The sequence below is a fragment of the Xenopus tropicalis genome, chromosome 2 (genome assembly GCF_000004195.4).
Source record: "Xenopus tropicalis strain Nigerian chromosome 2, UCB_Xtro_10.0, whole genome shotgun sequence".
Lineage (NCBI taxonomy): Eukaryota > Metazoa > Chordata > Amphibia > Anura > Pipidae > Xenopus > Xenopus tropicalis.
This window is the reverse complement of record NC_030678.2, coordinates 11,729,408-11,745,442: the sequence shown is the minus strand read 5'-3', so window position 1 is coordinate 11,745,442 and position 16,035 is coordinate 11,729,408. Positions and strand designations below refer to the sequence as shown.

General features: G+C 41.6%; 2 protein-coding genes across 3 annotated transcripts in view; one reads left to right on the top strand and one right to left on the bottom strand.

The window, feature by feature from the left end:
- Positions 1-2,289: 2,289 nt before the first annotated feature.
- On the bottom strand, positions 2,290-9,585 carry hmgn1 (high mobility group nucleosome binding domain 1). 2 transcript variants are annotated; one of them, XM_012956648.3, is made up of 6 exons: positions 9,275-9,585; positions 7,874-7,912; positions 7,751-7,780; positions 6,477-6,533; positions 4,979-5,116; positions 2,290-3,362 (listed from the first exon to the last, which is right to left on the bottom strand). In XM_012956648.3, exons 1-6 carry the CDS (start codon positions 9,287-9,289, stop codon positions 3,318-3,320), a joined length of 324 nt encoding a protein of 107 aa, XP_012812102.1. In that variant the 5' UTR covers positions 9,290-9,585; the 3' UTR covers positions 2,290-3,317. The 2 variants fall into 2 exon arrangements, with proteins under 2 accessions (XP_012812102.1, NP_989063.2); NM_203732.2 differs by having other exon boundaries at positions 2,476-3,362; positions 7,739-7,780; positions 9,275-9,440.
- Positions 9,586-10,078: 493 nt separating this feature from the next.
- get1 (guided entry of tail-anchored proteins factor 1) overlaps positions 10,079-16,035 on the top strand; it is a 50,608-nt gene continuing 44,651 nt past the window's right edge. Inside the window, 2 exon segments of the mRNA NM_001006891.1 lie at positions 10,079-10,212; positions 15,244-15,409. Of these exon segments, the coding sequence (NP_001006892.1) occupies positions 10,120-10,212; positions 15,244-15,409 (259 nt within the window). The 5' untranslated portion in view covers positions 10,079-10,119.

The window sequence follows — 16,035 nt, the reverse complement described above, 5'->3', positions numbered from 1 at the left end:
TTCGGAGGCATTAGGCACCTGCGGTAGCAGAGATTTATCATGGGCCATAATATCTCCATAAAGGCATGAGCCTAAGGTTATCAGTGATATCCATGCTAAGGACCAAGGACACTATTCCATACTTACAGTGTACTCCTTGATCTCTCTGAAGCATTTGATACAGCTCGCCATTCTCTTTCTAAAATATCTATGCTTGATATCAGTGGTTCTGCTTCAGCATGGTTGGCATCCTATCTCTCTAGGCACACCTACAGTGCTACAGTTTCTAACTCTACCTCTCAACCTGTAACCATTTTTTTTCAGTGTGCCCCAAGGCTCTTAAAGGTGGCCATACACGGGCCGATTTCAGCTGCTGATACTGGTCCTTTAGACTGAATTGGCAGCTTATCTGCCTGTGTATGAGCACCACTGATGGGCCTCCCCAACCAACATCTGGCCTGAAAATGGCCAGATCAGGCAGGTTTGATTTTTCCGTCAAACAAGTGAATCTTGTCCAAGAGGGAACTGCTTATATTCACACCTAAACCTGGCCCCTCCCTCCATTTAACATCACCCTATACCCAGTCTCCCAGGCAGGTGTCTGGGTGTCACTTTAGACCAGTCTCACTTCCTCCGCCCACATTGCATCCTTACAAGAAAGATTGTAAAAATAGAGCCCTTCCTGTCCCTCTACTGTTGGTCCGGGCATTCATAATCTCCAGATAGACTACTGCAACATATTACTAGCAGGTCTAACAGAATTTCAGCTCCACCTTGCCGAGACTGCCCATCTCACCTGCATCTAACCACCTCATTACTTGTTTCTCTCTCCCATCTCCCAGTAACGTGGTGCATTTAGTATCAAATTCTTATCCTATCCCATTCTTCTACCCCACTCTGTATTTCTGCTCTCATCTCTCATACATACCCACCTGGCAGGGGTGTTTATATATGGGCACACAAGTGCCTGTGCTTAAGGTAGAAGCTTTAAAGCAGCCATGCACGCACAGATTAGTGGGTATACGGCGGGAGACAAAGTGACCGAGATCGGGAAAAGCCTTGGATATCAGTCACCTCATCGATTGGGCAGGACTGAAAGGTGCCCGAACATCATGTTGAGGCTGAATCGGCAGATGGGGGTAAGGAATTCCTTTGTTTTTACCTGCATATTTGACTATTCAGCTCTTAAAGTTAGTAGAGGACAAACTATGACCAATGGTTGTAGGAAAGATCGTAATTGTAGTGTGTATGGTCACCTTTAGGCAGAGGCCCTCAGGTCCCATTTAATAATTAAAGCAATACTGCCATGGGAAAACTTCAGTTGATAGAGCTTCTCCAGCAGAATCCTGCATTGTAATCCGTTTTTCCCATGGAGCTAGCCATATTCTTCATTTCCCAGGGTGCCACAGCCATGTGACCTGTGCTTTAAAAAGATTCAGTCACACTTCACTGCAAGTTGGAGTGATATTAACCATACCTGCCCTACCACCTTGTATGAGGAAAGCTCCCATACAAACAGTTCCTTAAAGATCTGCTTCCTTCCTTTGTAGCAATAAATCCACACCCGTTTCTCATTCTAATAAATTGTCAGCTCTTTGGTATAGGGACCTCATTAGGACTTAGCACTTAAGGATAGACTTCTCACTGATAATTTCAACTATGACAGTTTGTTTAATGTATGCACTATGTACATTTGTGGGGCTATAATACATACACATTTGGGCAAAGGCGTTTGTCAGAGTGCTACTGCACTTTATTCAATGCCCGTTTGACCAGAGAAGGAGTATGATGGTGTATGCACTGAATCTAGGATTAGGCCAAAGCTTAGCACTTTTTGCAGGATTCAGCTGATCTTAAGTGCTTAACCAAAATGAATCCAAACACTTTAAAGTCATGGCTTTAAAACTCTGGACAACAGACGACCAATTTTTTTGTTCAAAACCAACACAATGTTGATTTGTCCAAAAAAACTGAATGTGCAAACTAGGCTTTGGATTCATCCTAATCAAAAAGGTACAAGCATTTCCCTCTACCACTGGTAAGTTTAAATGGATAGAACACTTGGCAAGTAATCTGACCCGTCACACACCCATTGAGACTTTTCCCAGATTCATCTGCATTGCATCTAAAATGCTATAGGGGCCTAATGCCATTTCTAACGCATCAATAACCTACCCAGCAGCAATTTACTAGAGTAGACTTTGTACCCGGTGCAAATTCCCTGAAGTACGCACTTGTATGGACAGAACAGACTAAACAAAAGTAGTAAAACTGACCACTGTTTACAATTACAGTCCAACAAAAGCTAGGTAACTTTTTCAACCAGGTTTTATTGGTTTGGTGATCAGTACACAGACACTATGAACAATCTGTACATTTTTTTTTTCCTTTTTAAAACTCTAGTAGATTGGAAATCTAGGAAAAATATGAAAAAAGAAAAAAAATAAAAACAATGTCGTTGAAGTCATTGGAATCCATTTTCTAGCGGCTTTCCGGTTTTTTTTTTTTTTTTTAAAGTTCAGAGAGAAGTTGTTTCGTAGAAAATCTAGCACCCCTCGTACCAGCATCTTTGATGCAAATAATTCAACCCATTTCTCGGCCAAGAAGGAGCGAACACGCATAGGTGCCACCTTGGCAGGAAAGAGATGCAAACACATGAACCGCCGTGTCCTTTTTGTTTTTCTCCCTACTTCACATCACACTCACTACACACTCAAAGAAGTTTCCCCAGAAGAGATTCACAGCACTTTTACAAAGTTACTGAAAATAAAATACCACTACCCAGAAAAAAAAAAATAAAATGGTAACATCACAGATAGTACACAATTCTTTAGAGGGAAATCCGTCACCTTGGGAGATTTATTAGTTTAAAAGTGTAAATTGTACGCAGGACAACATGAGTACAAAGAACAGTTAAAACGTTAAGACATTTTAATAGCCGTGATCTTTGCGCCAGTTGTACCAGTATCGGGCACTGCCTGTTCGACCGGCAGCCTGCATAGAGTACTAGCCGTTTTGTAACAAAATAAAAAAAACATTTTAGACTGCTCAAGGCTTGCACTCCCCACAGTAACTGGTTTGTGGTGTAGTATTAACTGGTATAGTATTCATAGCCTTTACAAACCATACAGGGGCAATGTACCAAATCATAAGTGTTTAAAAAAAATTTTTTTTACAACAAAAAAATGGTGGGGATTCCCTCCTATTTTAAAAATGTGTTTTCTAGAATTAAACTACTAAAAAACTTGCATTTACAAAATAGTTGATAAAAATATTCCTCTGAATTGTACAAGGGAGGTACAGGAACCACTGATAAAAGACTCGGTACAAGATGAAGGTTATTCAGACTTTGATTCCTTGTCGCCTCCATCAGAAGCAGGGGCCTGGTAGGAAGAGAAAAAGAGAAAGTTAAATACAATTTTTATCTTGGTTCTCATTATCTTATTATCCAGAAAGTATGGAATTATTGCTATGCCAAATCCCAGGTTTAGGTCATGGGCTATTTTGATCTTACCAAGAAGCATAGTTCAAGGGAAACAGTCAAAAGAATCGACAGCACCATCAAGGTGCTATGGAGGGTTCAGCAAATGTGTTTATTTAGAATTAATCCAGGTTTATTACTAAACAATCCTATCATAGTTCCTAATGTTGAAGGGCTTTCTTACCCACAACACTGCTTTAAATTTTAAAGACCCCCCCCCATTTTTTAGAAAGCCACAGGTCTTTTTGCTCTGGATAATAAATCCCATTTCCCATCACCCATGTGCAAATACTTGTTTTAATGGTTAGACTGTTAGGGTTTACTCCTTTTGTAGCTACACCAAAACTTATGCATATGAAACTGTTCTACAAGCCATTTTGCTATAGCACTAAATATTTAGGGCAGTGCGTTTACTGATCTTAGCCCAGTTGGCCATTAGGTTGGACCCTCCCATGTAAAGAAACATTTTAATGCAACCCTACAGTATTGTAACCTTTGATCTCATGTAATTCCATACCTAAGGTAAAGTATAAAGCAAATTGCAAGTGTACAGGGCTACAGCCAACACTGAAATGTTCAGAATTCAACTGAGGACTGCCAACTCCTATAGGGACAGCAGGGAAGTAGTGTAAAAACAGAAAAGCCAGCAAACAATTGGCAGCCCAGTAATTGCCACCTACTGCTTGGAAGCACCAATTGCTGTGCATTACTAACCCCAAGTACCACTTTACTCATTTGCTTTTGTATTAGGTCTTCCTTCAGTGCAAATTAAAACTACTGGACTAAATGTAAACCCTTCCTAAATGTAAACCCAATAAAATACTAAAGAATTTTGCACAATAAAGTAAAATTCCAAAATATATTAAAATCACCTAAAATGTATTCTTGCCATTTAAACCAGTAGGGCGTTGCTCGCTATTCTATGCACCATTGATCCCGACTACATGTGCTGCTGAACCAATGTACTACAATTACTGTTCAAGTTACCAAATTCCTTTGCATATTCTGTCACTCATTCACAGGCTTGTTATCATGGAACACGCAAGTTTTGTGAAAGTCTTGGCTAAAGGAGAGGGGACTGCTACTACATGTAATTAGGACATTAAAGGTGAATTTGAAAGCGGTTTAGAATTAGATGGAGTTTCCAATTTGTCAATGGACACCTACGCAATTCAAAAGACTATGATCCCTAAATAAAGGTTTTATATCAACCAACAAAACTTTGTTATGAAAAGTTTTCATGTCTGCCAAGTACTGTGCATTAGTAAAAGAAACTGCTATGGTACAAACTCCGTTCCATTAGAGTTGCTGCTTGAGGTTTCACAACAACACCTAACCACAGCACTGCTTCTTTATACACAAACACTTGTGCTAATTGTCTAATACATGTATCGAGGTTTAAACTCATGCATAAATGCCAATAGTCACGATTAACCAGGAAAAGCAGACTAAGATCTTGTATCTTCACTTTCAACATGAGTCTTTGATATTAACTTTGTTGCAATGCTGCAGACTTACCTCGTCACTTTTTGTTTCTCCGTTTTCAGACGGCTGGTCTTCCTTAGCTTCTTCTTTGTTAGCTTCCTCTGTCTGTTTGCCCTTTGCTCCCTTTTTACCCTTTGCTGGAACTTTTTTCTCCTTCTCCTCAGGCTTTTCCTGAACACAGTGACAGTATAAGAGTTAGCCATATATCCATCACAACGGGCTACATCAACTGCCATTACATCATAAATGGCAAATCACAACTCCAATATAACTGATCGGAGTATGGACCTGCATCTTTGGTTCTGAACATTTGAATACATAGTCCTAGTGAACTTATCCTAAAGTGACAGCTCACTTTTAAGTATGTTTTAGAACCTCCTACTTTAGATGGTTTTTACACATTATTTCTTGTCTGCCTTCATTTTTTGCACTTTAAACTGTAAGCTGGAGATAGGAGAGTTCACTGACCCCAGCAACCAGGTAACTATTGCTGAGGTTAACATTATATGGTTAATTTACTTATCCCTCTATTCATCTTCCAGACTGTCATTCAAACAACTACCTGGTGGGCCCTAGCAACCAGAAAGCTACTAAAGATACCAAACTAGAGCTGATATGGAGAACAACTGCAAACTGCACATGTATCAGTCTACTTCACACTAAAACCCCTTTGGAAAAAGTACTGTAAACATTTTATATTTAAAGCAGGAATCTATTTATAGTTCTAGATACATGTAACCACCCTATTGAATGTTTAAATTTCTCACTGTAGTCTCTGCTGCTACCACAGCACTTGTCTATACAAATGGCACTAGTGTTACAGCAAGAAGCGTATTAAAAATGCTGAAGGCCTTTGTTTTTGCTCTTATGGTATTTTAACAGTTATATATAATTACTCAATCCATTTAGGAAATGGGGCAAGGGGAAACATACCCACTACCCAAGCTCCCAATGCACTTGTGCAAAACCACCTAAGTTGTAATAGGAAGCAACCTAATGCATACTGTAAAAATGGCAATATAGTATTGGCCAATTACTATAGTTGCAGGTCATCTCACTTCATCTACCAAGAGACATAACATTTCATTCTTGACAGTGTCAAGACAACCCAGAGGCAAAAAAGTTGGGATGCACAGCCATCATTAAACATCTGGAGTTTTACCCAATGATGTGGGTTGTGGACAATACTCTAGCCATGCATTCAAAATTAACTTCTATATCACAATCTGCCTTTTGGGTACCCTGTGCTACACAAACTGACAGCATGCTAAAAATAAACTGGACAGTGACCTAAAGGGACAGTGCCCAACAAAACAAGTGGCTTGCTCTGGGGAAAAAAATAAAACCTAATTTTAGCCTGCTACAAGTCACTCAAGGTATCAGTGTAAAGGCATAAAAAGCAAGGTTGACAGATGTATGGAAAGTGTAGGCATCAGTCTAACTGGGAGAAAGACTTATTAGCTATTGTCCCAATTTTGTTTTTAAACATGCAATGTTTTGAAAGCAATACAAACGAATAAAAGTTAGTTACCTTTACGGGTGCCTTGTCTTTTTTTGGCTTTGGTTCAGCTTTTGGTGGGGCTGGTTTCTACAAGAAATTCAGATGGTTAATAATGGCAGATTGGTTATATAGAATCTTAACCACTCAAATAATAAACAGTTTGAGCACTTTTGCAACTTAAATATTATTTGCCAAGAACTTTTTTGGAAGACAGAGCTACCCTGTCTATTCACTTCCTGCATTCTGTATTGCTGACTCTTAGCAAAGCCAAAAGTTCAGTCTAAAATGCAAACAGACAACTAGAAGTGGAAAGTTAATATCAACTGCAAGAGAGCTCAATAAAGCCTGCAGAGTAAACCCCTGTTTAAAGGGGGTTAGCTCCCCTTTAACAAGCAAAGTGAAGGAGAAAATCTAACATGTGTAAAACTCAGTTGAAATCTCAAAAAATTAGACATAAATGGATCAATGTAGATACTCTTAAACATGGCCACTGAACTACACTTTATGCTCGTCTCATCAAGCTTCCAATATACATTACGTTCAATGATTTCATAAGTTATGTCTAAATCGAATTACTATCGTCTGACAACTGAATGCAGCATCAGCCAAGACTCAAATTCCCACAATGCCTTGCATGTTCGCAATAAGGGATAACAAGCGTGCAAGGCAGGGGAACAGAGTTCTGCTGCATTTCGGGTGGCAACACCAAAGGTCAGACATACTGTCTTAAGTTAAAGGAACAGTAACACCAAAAAATGAAAGTGTATAAAAGTAACTAAAATATAACGTGCTGCTGCCCTGCACTGGTAGAAGTTGTGTGTTTACTTCAGAAAGTCTACTATAATTTATATAAATAAGCTGCTGTGTAGCCATGGGGGCAGCCATTCAAAGGAGAAAAGGCACAGGCACATAGATAACAGATAAAACACTATTGTATTCTACAGAGCTTATCTGTTATCTGCTATGTAACCTGTGCCGTTTCTCCTTTTTTCCAGCTTGAATGACTGCCCCCGGGGCTACACAGCAACTTATTATATAAATTATAGTAGTGTTACTGTAGCAAACACACCAGTTTTACCAGTGCATTATATTTTTATTACTCTAAAGCTCTTTCATTTTTTGGTGTTACTGTTCCTTTAAAATGTTATTTGCAAATACACACACACACAGGAGAGCAACTTAATTAAATTTATCTTTTTTTATGTAAAAGGAAAAAATTTTGTTGAACTCCCGCCTCAATACCAAGGTTTAATTGCTACAAAAAATGCTTGAGCTCCATGAATGATACAAACCGTAACACTTACAGCCGACAACCGTGCCGATCTCCTCTTGGGCTAAAAAATTAAAAAAAATATAAAAATATGATTAGATACAGCAAAGTAATAAAACTTTTGAGAAGTGTTTTGGTTGAAATCACTGCTCCTCACCTCATCCTTGGCATCTGCAGCATCAGCAGCATTCACCTGCTGGAATAAGAAAGTGCCATTAGTCACAACACCACAGTATTAAACACAAAGAAGAATGACAGGTTGCGGGCAAAGGGATTTAGATCAGGGCAGGGTATCAGCGCTGATAAGCGCACAGTACATGACCTTGGACAAGACAATGCACAAATACCCATTGCAACAGGTTAGTGACCCGCCGCACCAGCAGATGGCGCTAAGCAGGTAAACCAATACTCCAAGGCAAAAACAAACCACACACGGAAGGAGAGGGGTGGGCGCGCTAAAGAAGAATTAAAGACGCCTGGTAACCCAAACACGCACTCGTCATGACCATGTAACGGATTTACCCCCCACTCCCACTTAAACAATTACTCTTTAGTCGACTTAGGAATCGAATGCCACCTATCTATTGCGCGACCCCCCCTTCCCTTAAAAATGGTACAGTCCCCTCAGCGGAGATAACACGCACAGGGGCAGCCCATGTCAACTCTAGCAGGGGGGGGGAGGGAATGATAAAGTGACGTCACTAGTTCAATCATTCGCCCCATTGGCTCTGGGGGATCCGGGAACGTTCTAGAACGAGCAAGACCTTCCCCCTTTCAGGCGCTGACCAGTCCGAACGAAGGAGCGCTGAAGAGAACTAGAGCCGAGGGAAACGCAGGGAGAAGGAGGAGGGGGCAGTAGAGGGAAGGAGCGCTCATCTCGTCCAACCCCCTCCCGCCCGACATTACTCCTCTTACACACACCCCCCTCGTTGTTTTCACCACACGCCTCTATAGAGGGGCCAACTAATGGCCCGCTGGAGGTTAGACTTGCAATCCCCCGGAGGGCCACTTGCAGCGTATACAATCTCTCACACACACACACAACCCCCGCCATGTTGTGGTCGTGCACTCCCGACGACATTACCTCACAGAATTCCCGCCACAGCCGCCTCCCGCCATTCTCCATAATTAAAACTCCAACCCTCCATGTTGTTTAAAGTAAAACAAAAATCAACGCGGAACCTCCTACGCCGTCTCCCCAAGCGAAGAAGCCCGCCATTCCTAATAGGAACCCCCCCCCCCTCAGCAAGTCACCGCGACCCCCTCAGGAAAACGAAGAAAAATAGTGCGGGCTGCTTTCCCCCCCATTAAAGTAAAAGCGTTTGCAATTCCAGTAGGAAAAGTTCCAAATGCACCACATTCTAAAAAGGTATCCCACCGCCATTTTTTTCAAAGCCTCGGCGTCGCCACAAGCGGACTTTCTATCCACCGCGGATATATCCATGTAGAAAGCGAACGGCGGACGAATACGCGCGTCCGACATAAACCCATTTGCCGCTTGCAATTCCCGCTAATATTCGCAGGGAGCCCTCCGCGTCCTTGCAGCGCTCCTCCTTACCTTTCTCTTAGGCATGGCTGCACTGAGGGCTTGTGTGCACCGCTTGAATCCAAAGACAGAAGCAACGGGAACGCTTAGCAGCCTTCTCTGCAAATGGACGCCTACACACTTAAATCCCTGGCTTGCTTGCACTTATTTATATATATATTTGTTTTTTCTATGTGCGAGCCCTCCTGCAGATGGAGTACTCACAAAGACTAGTCGGCTCCCTAGCGCTTGCAAGCGGTTAATATGCGAGCCAGAGAACTAGTTCAAACCGGATAGGATCCCTCCGCCTCTTTATCTATTCACCGCTCTAACCTGTTGGGGGGGCTGGAGAGAATGGGGGGAGGGGAAGCGTATGTCCCACCCCGGTCCCCCCTTTCCATTGGCTCTCAGTGGATTTTCAAACCATAACACGGGCACCTGTCTGGGTAGGTTAGCCTGTCACTCACCCCCCCCCTCCCCTCCTCCTCCTTCCTTTTCTCCCTAAGGGGGGATGTGGCGGCGGTGGGGTAGTAAATCGGCTTTGGGATTTTTTTTTTTTTTTCACGTTTGTTTGAATCGCTGGTGGTAAATACAAGGGCGCTCGCTGATTGGCTGAGACGCATCGTGCTTGGAGCGACGTCACTATCCACGCTGTTCCCTGCGATCGCTGTTTTAACCCGATCTCGTCGCTGCTGAGTGTGTGTGTGTGGGGGGGGGGGATACAATAGATCCAATTGGTACCGACCATAATAAAAAAAAAACTATCTTTGTCCTATAGATCTTTATAGCGATATCATGTTTTGATTCTTTCCACCTCTAAAGGGGGAGGGGTTTGCTGATCGCTATTGTTGCAGCCGATGTGGGAGCTGCTGGGAAACATGGCGGAGAGCTGTGCGGCGTGGCTGTTAGTGCTGAGCGCCGTGTTTCTGTGCAATCTCTGTAAAATCCTGCTTCCTTCTTTCTCCTCGCTTGTAAGTAAGCGACTGATCGCCCGAGAATCGCGGGAGGGGGACGATATGCTGTAGGGGGGAAGACACACGGAGCTACTTGACTAAAACAGACAATGCTGATCATTTACTGATAATTGTCTCTACGTGTGTTTAGCAGAGGCAATTCTCAGTATTGTCTATGGCAGGGGATTTTCTGGCGTTTAGTAGCCGTGACAAGTAGCTGCTACTAGTAGTGTCTTCACCCTAAGGGTGTGGAATACACTGAGCTACTAGTAGCAGCTGCTTGTCACGGCTACTAAAACAGACAATGCTGATCATTTACTGATAATTGTCTCTGTGTGTGTTTAGCAGGGGAAATTCTCAGTATTGTCTATGGCAGGGGATTTTAGTAGCTGCTACTAGTCGCTCTGTGTGTCTTCACCCTTAAGGGCAAAGACACATGGAGCTACTTAGTAGCAGCTACTTGTCACAGCTACAACATGCCAGAAAATCCCCTGCCATAGACAATACTGAGAATTGCCTCTGCTAAACACACACAGGGACAATTATCAGTAAATGATCAGCATTGTCTGTTTTAGTAGCCACAACAAGTAGCTGCTACTAGTAGCTCCGTGTGTCTTCACCCTTAGGGTGAAGACAGACTAGGCTACTAGTAGCAGCTACTTGTCACAGCTACTAAACTCCAGAAAATCCCCTGCCATAGACAATACTGAGAATTGCCTCTGCTAAAACACACGTAGAGACTGTTATCAGTAAATGATCAGCATTGTCTGTTTTAGTAGCCACGACAAGTAGCTGCTACTAGTAGCTCAGTGTATTCCACACCCTTAGGGTGAAGACAGACTAGGCTACTAGTAGCAGCTACTTGTCACGGCTACAAAATGCCAGAAAATCCCCTGCCATAGACAATACTGAGAATTGCCTCTGCTAAAACACACATAGACAGTTATCAGTAAATGATCAGCATTGTCTGTTTTAGTAGCCACGACAAGTAGCTGCTACTAGTAGCTCTGTGTGTCTTCACCCTTAAGGAAGAAGGGGGACAGGGTTGTTGTGTTAGAAAATGAGTAAAAAAGTCTCCTAGTGCTCCAGGAATATAGAGGTGCCTGATCTTTAATACACAGCATTGGCAAAGCTGCAGCCCAATTCCCCATAGAATGCTGGTTTTAATATGGAATATAGTCTAGGGATTGTATCTGCTGCCTGTTATAGCGATGTCACAACTGCCATCTTTATTGTGGCATCATTATAACCTTCCCTCACGTTAAGCACTGCTATATTGCAGGTTTATATCGGCTACGCGCATTAGGGAACCCCTATATGAAGGGAAACATTTATTATTATTAACATTTATTTATAAAGCGCCAACATATCCCGCAGCGCTGTACAATAAGTGGGTTTCATACATTGGGCATACAGAGTAACAAATAAAGCAATTAATAACCAATACAGGAGGGGAAGAGAGCCCTGCCCAAAAGAGCTTACACTCTACAAACATCTCCCCTTGGGAGGGTAGAGTTTAATTCCGCAAATGGCTAGGAGTGGAAAGGGGTAAGCCTAATGCTAGGAAATCCTGCCATTAACAAGTATGGAGGGTTCTGCTGTCTGTCAGCTTTTTTTTTTTTCTCCCAGTGCGTCCCCAAGTGTTTTTTTAAACATCACAAGACGGCCATGCCACCATTGTGTCATCTCTTTATGTCTCATGGTTGCCAACTGTTTCCACTGACAGTTCCCTTTTTTTTTTTAAAAAAAAAAAAAAAATACTTTTTCTTTAACATTTAAAAAAAATAAGCTATGTACATTCTATTGTGGGTGAAAAAGCAGGGGGGTAGAATCGGTAAATAAAAAGGGATATTTGCATTACACAAATGTTATTATTTCGAGGTTATGGAGCAAAGTATGTTAAGCACATTCAAACCTGTGTCCAATGGCATCATGTGAATGTTACTTGCGAGTACTGGGTGCTGAACCCCGCTTGATAGATGGCTGCAAAAGTGGAGGATGCATTAAGTAAAAATCTGTTAATTTAAAATTTATGTTTTGCACTGATTTAAAATTGCATTTAACTTAAAATTTATGTTTTGTACAGGTATAGGATGCCTTATCCGGAAACCCGTTATCCAGAAAGTTCAGAATTATGGAAAGGATATCTTCCATAGACTCCATTATAAGCAAATAATTCTAATTTTTAAAAATGATTTCCTTTTTCTCTGTAATAATAAAACAGTACCTGTACTTGATCCCAACTAAGATATAATTACCCCTTATTGGGGGCAGAACAGCCCTATTGGGTTTATTTAATGGTTAAATGATTCCCTTTTCTCTGTAATAATAAAACAGTACCTGTACTTGATCCCAACTAAGATATAATTACCCCTTATTGGGGCAGAACAGCCCTATTGGGTTTATTTCATGGTTAAATGATTCCCTTTTCTCTGTAATAATAAAACAGTACCTGGACTTGATCCCAACTAAGATATAATTACCCCTTATTGGGGGCAGAACAGCCCTATTGGGTTTATTTAATGGTTAAATGATTCCCTTTTCTCTGTAATAATAAAACAGTACCTGTACTTGATCCCAACTAAGATATAATTACCCCTTATTGGGGGCAGAGCAGCCCTATTGGGTTTATTTAATGGTTAAATGATTCCCTTTTCTCTGTAATAATAAAACAGTACCTGTACTTGATCCCAACTAAGATATAATTACCCCTTATTGGGGCAGAACAGCCCTATTGGGTTTATTTCATGGTTAAATGATTCCCTTTTCTCTGTAATAATAAAACAGTACCTGTACTTGATCCCAACTAAGATATAATTAATCCTTATTGGGGGCAGAACAATCCTATTGGGTTTATTCAATATTTAAATGATTTTTAGTAGACTTAAGTTATGGAGGTACAAATTATGGAAAGATCCCTTATCTGGAAAACATCGGGTTCGGAGCATTCTGGATAACAGGTCCCTTGCCTTTACTTATTTGTAGTTCTGTTGCTTCCTGATTGTCGAGCAAATGGCAGAAACACAAAAAAGCCCCATTGGCTAACTGACTACAGCATTCCAGCTGCTGAGTTGTTCACCTTTAAAGCTAATGCCCCAAGGAGAGATACATTGCCCCTTATAAATCTCTGCTGCCGCGGGCGACTAATCTCCTCGAAATACCCTTCCACCAGCAGCAAATTGAATCCCTGGTGCAAAGGCATACGCGTTGCTTCATTTTCCCAAAGTCGTGCAAAGAATTTGGCTGTGGTAGAAAACTTCATGCGACTACGGTAAAAGAGATTTATCGCGGACAACTAATCTCTTCATGGGGCATTAGCCTAAGTGATATTCTGAGAACATTGGCAACTGAGTAATAAAATGTGTGCCTCACAGAGACACAGACATTTCTAGCTGCCAGGGTCAGGAGAGGATCTTTTATCTGAAATGGTTGGGACCAGGGGCTTTTCCAGATAAAAGATCTTTTGATAATTTGGGTCTTCATACCTTAAAGGTGGTCATACACGTGAAGATCCGCTCTCTTTGCGAGGTGGCCAAGCAAGCGGATCTTCTTCCAAAATCCCCACCTATGGGTGGGCGATATCGGGAAAATGTAGGCTAATTTGATTGTTTGTAACTTGGGCCAAGTGATCGAATTACAATGGGAGCAATGGGCGCAGTCAGTTCGGGGACCGCATCAATGATCCGACGTAATCTTTTAACCTGCCTGATCGATATCTATCCAATTTCAAGCCAGATATCGGCTGGGCAGGCCCCTCGTTCCTGCCCCTACACGGGCCGATAAGCTGCCGAATCAGTCTAAGGGACCGATATCGGCTGCTACAATCGGCCCGTGTATGGCCACCTTTAGTCTTCGAAACAAACTTTTCAACATGAAATAGACCCAATAAGATTATTTCGCTACCAGTATGGATTCAAGTACAAGGTTCTGTTTTATTGTTACAGAGAAGAAGGAAATCATTTAGATAAATGATTATGTGGTTATAATTGACTCTATAGGAGACAACGTTGCTCTAGTTCTGGGCTTTCTGGATAATGGCACATCCCTACCCTTAACAGACTGTGTAGGGGGAATTGACACAACTAGTAATATGTTTAGGTTGAAATAGGAAGGTTGTTGGACTGGGGTGTGTGGGGCCACCGCCTCAAGGGCCCACTACTCCCGTCCCATACTTCCTCCCTCAGGCCCTCTTTCAATAACTCCAAAATGGTTAGGGGGGAGTGGGGGAGGGAAAGCAGTGATCCAGGGTGAGCAGGCCTAATTCTCCTGGTACCCCTGAACAGAAACCTTTACTAAACAATGATTATTTTAAACAGGGTTACTATCACTGATCACTAATTGGCTGCTATGGTTTACAACTCAGGAGACTACAAATTCTATCAGTTTACCTTGAATGCCCCCCTGATCTCCGTTTACTTATACAGGGCATTTAAACAGTCATAGTTTCTTCTGCTTTGCCGATATTTCAACATGTAAACTGATTTTCGTGTTCTTGTGCAACATTTGCCTTCTTAACACATTGATGCCAATGGGGCTGCTGTAAGATGCCATATACTATTGTTTACTGGGCTTGGTGGGGTTTCTTAGGCCTTGAAATGCTGGGGCTTAAGCCGGCCATCCACGCACTGATAATATCGTATGATATTTGGTGAGTGTATGGTGGCTTGACGAGCCAAGCGATATCGCAAAAGGCTGTGGATATTGGTCGACTCGTTTAATTGGCCAGGTTAAAAGATTTTGATCTGGTGCCATTGAGCAAAATCTACATTCAGGGCTGAATCGACAGAAGGAGGTAGAATTTCTAACATCGAAATTGCTACGTGTATGGCCACCTTAAATTTGAAATTTTGGTCTGGACCTGTTTCAGATGGGTATAAACTTGATGGATGTGAGTCTACTTACGTATGTTACTATGTATTTAGGTTTTTGCCTGGATGTTCCCTAAACCTCCATGTAATGATGATAATACTTTTTCTCTTTTCCACATTCGTGTCTTAGATGTGGATAGTGAATAAATAAATGCCCAAAAATCTTGTATTTCCCCTGCAGGTCTCCAGGCTACTACAGGAAGATGCGGAGCAGGAGTATGAGATGAGGTCTGATATCCAGACCATGAGGCAAGAACTCTCTAATATCAGCATGATGGACGAGTTTGCCAAATACGCCAGATTGGAACGCAAAATCAACAAGATGACCGACAAACTTAAAACACATGGTAAAGTGATCGGGTTTCAGCAGTGTGCGATGTTTTAGCTTTCCCTCTTTACTATGATGAATTCAGTCGGTAATGTTAAATTCCATTTATCATGTGTTTTTCATTATAAATAAGTAAGCTATAAAGGAGTGCGGATATGCACAGAGAAACGTATGTATTCTAACTAGATCAGAGTATTAGCGCTGTGCCATGTTTGCAAAAGCCAATCAAATTAACTCCTTTAATGCAAATGTGTCCCGGATGGTTTGTAGCGATCGTATTCTGTTACGTCTGCATATTCATATTGGGACACATTTGTTTATCTACATTGGAAACTGCAGTGAGAAATTGCTTGATGATATTTCAGAATAAATTGAGGCCATGGCAAAAGCAGTTTCTGGGAGCAAACAGTAGAGCGTTATGTTTGGTTTCATCCGCTTCCCTCTTATCCAATAGCAAGCCATTTATTACATTTGGGGGTTAGTGTCTTTGATTACATTGGGACCGATTCACAAAAGGTCGAAAAAACGAGTTTTATTTTTAGCATGCGTTAAAAATATCACTTCTTATAATTTGAGAATTAACGATCGATTCACAAAAAAGAGACTTGTGTGAATGAAGAAGCGATTTTATTGTCGTTATTTATC

Bases quoted from the DNA above. Each gene is read 5' to 3' on its own strand.
- hmgn1 (NM_203732.2), bottom strand. The intron at 7,781-7,873 runs GTGAGGAGCAGT...TTAATTTTTTAG, and splicing joins CTGCAGATGCCAAGGATGAG to CCCAAGAGGAGATCGGCACG. The intron at 6,534-7,738 runs GTTTGTATCATT...AATTTCTTGTAG, and splicing joins TGTCGGCTGTAAGTGTTACG to AAACCAGCCCCACCAAAAGC.